The 6,485-nt window shown below is 42.7% G+C and overlaps 1 protein-coding gene across 1 annotated transcript in view; it reads left to right on the top strand.

The window, feature by feature from the left end:
• FBXW2 (F-box and WD repeat domain containing 2) overlaps positions 1-6,485 on the top strand; it is an 8,289-nt gene extending 1,804 nt beyond the window's left edge. Inside the window, exons 2-6 of the mRNA XM_010132860.1 lie at positions 1,352-1,546; positions 2,338-2,471; positions 3,081-3,167; positions 3,801-3,970; positions 5,409-6,485. Coding sequence (XP_010131162.1) covers positions 1,352-1,546; positions 2,338-2,471; positions 3,081-3,167; positions 3,801-3,970; positions 5,409-5,697 — 875 coding nt within the window. The 3' untranslated portion in view covers positions 5,698-6,485. The remainder of the gene's footprint in view (positions 1-1,351; positions 1,547-2,337; positions 2,472-3,080; positions 3,168-3,800; positions 3,971-5,408) is intronic.

Below are 6,485 nucleotides of genomic sequence, written 5' to 3'. Positions count from 1 at the left end.
GCAGCATTGTCAAAACTTTCTAGGAAGTGGCGTGCTTTGTGCTGAAACCACCAGAAAAACCAACAGGTGAAAGGGTCCAGGGTTCTGTTCTGCTCTCCAGGGCCAGTAGTCTGGGGTTACTGTAGGAGCTTTAAAGAAAAGAAAAGAAAACAAAACTTTGAGAAAGGAAACTGGCGGGTTATGGGGCCTGCTGTTCATCTGCTGGCTTGTAAGATTTGGTGGACTCCTTTGCTCCCTGAAGCAAACTAAAGCTTGCAGTGTGGTCAGAGGCTCTGCAAACCTGGGAGCGATGTAACATGTAAAACTTCCACGTGTCTGTTGCAGTGGACACTGTCAGTCAGTGGCAGTGCTGGAATCTATGGAAGGTGCTAAAAGGGTATGAGGAAACTGGCAGGCCAGAGATCTGGTTCATTAACATGAAGACAATAGGCTCTGCTGTAGTGCTGAGACTTAAAGCTACAGCGTATTCCCCATCCAAGAAGCTTGAAAGTGCTATTTAACGAGGAAACGTTCCACCAGGGGAAATGCAAAGCCCCGTACCTGAGGAGGAACAACACGGCACCAGTACTTGCTGGGGGCCACCCAGCTGAAAAGCAGCTTGGCAGAAAAGGACCTGAGGGTCCTGGTGGACACCGAGCTGAACGTGAGCCACCAACGTGCCCTTGCTGCAAAAAGGCAAATCCGGGGCTGCCTCAGGAGGAGTGTTGGCCGTAGGTTGAGGGAGGTGCTCCGTCCCCTCCACTCAGCACTGATGAGGCCACACGTGGAATACTGTGTTCAGTTCTGGTCCCCTCAGTACGAGAGAGACGTGGACACACTGGAGAGTCCAGAGAAGGGCCATGATGATGACAGGACTGGAGCATCCCTCATGTGAAGAAAGGCTGACAGAGGGGGCACTTACTACTGTAAAGAGGAGAGCGAGGGCTCAGGGAGGATCTTACTAATGTACATAAACACCTGAAGCGAGGGTGCAAAGAAGATGGAGCCGGGCTCTTTTCAGTGGTGCCCAGTTGTCCCAGTGATGGGACAAGAGGCAGCGGACGCAAACTGAAACACAGGACGTTCCCTCTAAATCACTTTTTTACTGCGAGAGTGGTTGAGGACAGGTTGCCCAGGCAGACTGTGGAGCGTCCGTCCTTGGACGTCTGCTCATGGTCCTGGACAGCCAGCGCTAGGTGGCCCTGCGTGAGTAGAGGGGTTGGAAGGGTTGACCTCCAGAGGCTCCTTCCAACCATAACCATTCTGTGATTCCATGAAAATACTACATTTAAGACCAACGTGGAAGACAAGTATAGGATTGGAAATACTATTTACTCGTTGATTCCAATTACCTTGATCTTTTATGTTCTAGGATCAGATGACTTGTCTGCAAAACTGTGGGATGTGAGCACAGGTCAGTGCATATACGGTATCCAGACACACACTTGTGCTGCAGTGAAGTTTGATGAACAAAAGCTTGTTACAGGATCTTTTGATAACACAGTAGCCTGTTGGGAATGGAGCTCTGGGGCGAAGACACAGCATTTTAGAGGACATACTGGTGCAGGTATGTTGAACTTTTCCATCTGTAGTTTCACCAGTCAAGTAACATACATCATCTTCAGACAAATTATAATTTAAGTTAGCTCTCTGCATGATTTTTTTCCTTCAGGCTCTCTCCCAATTCACCTTTTGGGACAGGGTGGGAAGCATCCAGAACAGATCTAGATCTTTCTGTCCTTGAATACTGCCAAAGCTTAGCCATGTAGTGGTTGCAGTTGCTTGGAAATCATACTAAACGCCACTGTTATTTGGTACCTTTGCGACTAGCAAAAAGGTGCAAACCCTGAGTAACCCTGGCAACCCAGTTCTTTCTCGCCCCAGACTGGAGATGGGCTTACAGCAGAGAGCGCAATAAGACCTGGAAATCTGTATTTGCATTCTCCTCATAATTAAGTTCTCTGTCCTCTACTGCAAAATATGATCAACCCAGCTGTAGGTCTGTTCCCCTGGGGGTAATGAGATATATCAAATGCACTAATCCTGCTGGAATTTACTTTCTAGAACTGTTAAAATAGGAACTAGCTTAACTTACACTTTGCCATTATCCAACCATAAAGGAACCACTTGATGTTCATGCTCTTTAATTTGGACAAAAATCAGTAATTTTGCAGAGTTATCTTAGGGATCCAGAGCAACAATTCACTTACTTACACTCTTCAAGAACAACAGTTAAAGCTCTAGTAGCATATGAATTTAGAGGCTGCTAAATTCATATAGGGCTATGAGTTGGTGTCTCTCAGAAAAACACAGGCCTAGAGACTGGTGTTCCTTACCTAGAACCCCCTTTGCTTGTAGTTTTTAGTGTGGATTACAATGATGAACTCGATATCCTGGTCAGTGGCTCTGCGGACTTCACTGTGAAAGTATGGGCCTTATCCACAGGAACGTGCCTGAATACCCTCACTGGACACACGGAATGGGTCACTAAGGTGGGAATACCGATTTTTAATTAACCTCGAAAAACACTTCTAATAAATCTGTAACACATGTTCCACATTTCTATTTCCTAACCCTGCTTCTAGGTGTAGAATCTGAAGAACACTAGGAAATAATATAAAATAACATTTCAGCAGAAAAAATACTTAAAGAAGCTGTAATTAAACCTTTCAGACCATTGAAGATATTTCTATTCCAAAGCAGCTGGAACAGTAGTGGGAATTGGTGTTTGATTCAGAGACTGAGGAAAAACTGGTTCTGAAAGAAAGCTACTTTTAAAATTATGCAGCAAAACTAACGAGCTGCATAACCAAAATGTGAGCATGAAAAGAGTTCTGAAGTCAGGAAACAGCATTTTCCTTCTGAGTATTTCAGAACTTGGAAGGTGAAGGGGGGTGACTGTCGAGGTGAAGTAGGTGTGTTCACTTGTTAATACAGGATGTTGTCACTAGCGGAAACAAGACAAGTGCAGTTTCCCTTCAGCTGCTGAAGGTCGTTGAACTGCCTTTTACAGGAGCGCAGGATCTCAGTGAAGTGAAAATGCAGAAAAGTTTGGTTATTTAACAGCATCCACTTAAATCATTACATCCCTTCAATTGCAGGTCGTTTTGCAGAAGTGCAAAGTCAAATCTCTTATGCATAGTCCTGGGGATTACATTCTTCTAAGTGCAGATAAGTATGAAATCAAGGTATGTACCGTATATCATACACGTATCATTTCGGTACCCAGGGAAGCAAAATGCGTGAAGTTTGCAAATAGCGTAAGATGTTATTTTATCCCATATTCCCTGCTGTGAAGTTGCGGACAAGACACGCAGCTCTGGGAGGTAACCACAACGCTGTCCTTCCTGCGTAGGTGGCAGCGACAGATCTGCCTGAAAGGTAACGCAGAAAATAAGCGCTTTCAGGTGCAAGCCTGATGTGCTGACTTGACAGAGAGGCAGTGAGCTGCAAGTGCGGTGACTGCTGGGGACCCCTGGGCTGGAGGGCGCTGCAAACAGCTGTGGCTGTGGAAGTGTGTCAGCTCTGAAATGCTCTTACACTTCTCTCCAGTTGGATGGTTGATTTTTTTGCCGTTCTTTAAAGCACCCATTTTCACTGATTTTTTTTTTTAGGCTAGAGGCAACACATACTGCAACAATACCGTAAGAAAAGTCACTTACAGAATTGATGTTCCTACCTAAAAGGGATAAATATTTCTGAAAAAAACCCATGCTCACATTTACCTGCTGTGCTTAAAGAGGGACTGCGAGGCTTGCTCTGTTTGCGCAGTGGTTTATAACGTGAACGTTTCATGGTCTTAAACTGTGTTTTCATTGTAGATTTGGCCTATTGGAAGGGAAATAAACTGCAAGTGCTTAAAAACACTGTCTGTTTCTGAAGATCGCAGCATCTCCCTGCAGCCCAGACTGCACTTTGATGGTAAATACATTGTTTGCAGTTCAGCACTAGGATTATACCAGTGGGACTTTGCCAGCTATGATATTCTCAGGTAAATTTTTCAGTTTAAGACTTAAGTCTTTTTTCAAATAAATGCAGACCAAAAGAACCTTGATAAAAATTTTGTTAACATCTTACTTGACACATATTGCCAGGCTAAATCCTAATTTGTCATCTATTAATAGGAATCAGAGGATTGTTGTTTTGGTTTCTGGCCACTGGCTAGTCCGCTCGTATTTTTATTCCATCAGCTGTGGAGTTTCAATATAGACATAATCAGACTGCAGTGCTGTAGCTGTGAGTGTAAAACTGTAGTGACTAGAAGCTAATGCCACCATGAGACTACTCTGCAGAGAACCACGTGGCCATTTCTGGGGGTCCCTGGATGGAATAAGAAATCAAAAAGACTTTTATCCTTCTAGCACTACTGATTGGTCATTCTCGATAGCACTCTGGAACGATAGTGCAATCTCTCAGACTGCCATAGGGATCAAAGAGGATGGCATTCTGTTTCCATGAAAAGAACAAAGCTTTACCGGTTCGAAATAGTGGCATCAAAGATTGTAACTTATTAAAGAAAAAAAAATTGCATTTTAGAACTGTTAGCAGACTCCTAAATAAAATAGCCCAGATATTTATAGATTAACTACCACAGGAAGATCTGCTTCAATAGAAGTGCTTCTTACCAGTAAGAATAACTGAGTAATTTCTCTTCCTACTCTCCTATCTTTCAAGAGAGAAAAATGTTCTTTTACTGCCGAGAGCAGATTTTCATCTCCATACGTTTTTGTGCCTCAGTTCTCTGCTTTATGTAACATTATGATCAAATGCTCAGTCAGTTGTGGAAAACTTACTCCCTTCAGTTTCTGCTCCAAGGTGTATTAATTAAGGTAAAAGTCTCCTCAAGGTGTAAGGGAACTAGCAAATAATTTTCTTTCTCCCCAAGATGAAAATTCTTGACTTAACGCTAAGCATCAGTAAAACAGCATTCTGTTAAGGACCGGTCCTGAGTGATTTATCCTCTCTTATCACAAGGAAGTATTTCTTGTGTTCTACTTCCAGCTTGTAAAAGAGTGGTCAAAAGAATAAGAGGTGTTACCTCTTAATTTCAAGATATTGAGAAATTAGATCCCTGTGAAAATCCAGTGCAAAACACAAGTACATTTGCTCTACTGTGTGTATCTAGAAAAAACACACTTCTTTTTCCTTGTGCTGTGCAGAATCCCTTTCAAACCCCAACCTTCAGTTACACTGAGAAGGGTCTGTGTGAATTCACAAAGACAGAACTGAAACCACAGGCCTCACTGCAGTTAAGTGGTCAGTTGCTGAATTTGAAACATTTGCATCCCATTCTTTCTAAATCCTTTCAGACGATGAGTTTAGACACTTACTTGCTATATAGACACATAAGGGTTTGTTTTAGTAATGCAGGTTCACTGCATCAGTGAACACCGCGTCAGAGTTTCTAACAATGTTGTCTTGTCTTCCAGGGTTATCAAACCTCCTGACTTCTCAAACGTGTCCTTGCTGGGCTTTGGAGAGATATTTGCTCTGCTCTTTGATAACAGATACCTTTATATAATGGACTTGAGGACAGAAAAACTGATAAGCCGCTGGCCTCTACCAGAGTATAGAAAGTCAAAGAGAGGTTCGAGCTTTTTGGCTGGTGAAATCTCTTGGTTAAACGGACTAAATGGCCAAAATGACATGGGCTTGGTTTTTGCCACCAGTATGCCGGACCATAGTATCCATTTGGTGTTGTGGAAAGAGCACGGCTGAAAAGCTCACGTACGCAGAATCTTCAGGAACATATGGACTGTCAGCAGTGTGTCCATACAATGAGACTTTGCATGAACCAAAGTTGCACACCTAATGGTATCATCATGCAATGCACAATCATTTACTTTTCTTTGGGCATTTGGGAATGGGTTGTTTCGGACATAATGCAATACAGCATGCTAACAGTATTCACCACAAAACGTTGTCTGTACTCATGTTTAACCATACCAGTTGGGCTCTGAAGCGTAGCTTGTAACGTTTAAACCACTCAAACGCACCATCGAGTCTGAAATGAAGTAGTGGTTGACCTGACTTCTGACCTATTCTTGGGTGTTGAAACAGAAGGTGAAGCTGCTATTTTAGAACCATAGGCTTTTGTACACGTAACAGCAAACACACCGGTTACAGTGCATGGCTGCTTAACTCGGACGAGAAGACATCAAGTACCAGTACCATTCTCTTAAAAAATGTTTTTTTCCTTCTAATAGCTTTAAATACTTAGCCTTGAAATAGAAGAATCAGATTAATCCTTTAACTAGGATCAGATGCTAACAATAATAATTTAAGTTTGGGAACACGTCAATACAAACTCTCCTCTGAGAACGAGCCAACTTTTCATCTGTTTGATAGAGCTTGCCATAACAATTAACCTTAGAGAACCTCTGACAGTATTAATCATATTTGCTGCTGGTAACTCGGAATGGTTTGCTCAGCATTTTATAGTCCGTATTTCGTAGAGTTTGTTTGAAGATCTAACTTAGTTCACAGGTAGGTAGAAATATAATGAA

This window comes from Buceros rhinoceros, unplaced genomic scaffold, assembly GCF_000710305.1.
Source record: "Buceros rhinoceros silvestris isolate BGI_N320 unplaced genomic scaffold, ASM71030v1 scaffold12363, whole genome shotgun sequence".
NCBI classification, from domain to species: Eukaryota; Metazoa; Chordata; class Aves; order Bucerotiformes; family Bucerotidae; genus Buceros; species Buceros rhinoceros.
The sequence above is the reverse complement of the archived record's forward strand: the minus strand, read 5'-3'. Positions and strand labels throughout refer to the sequence as shown.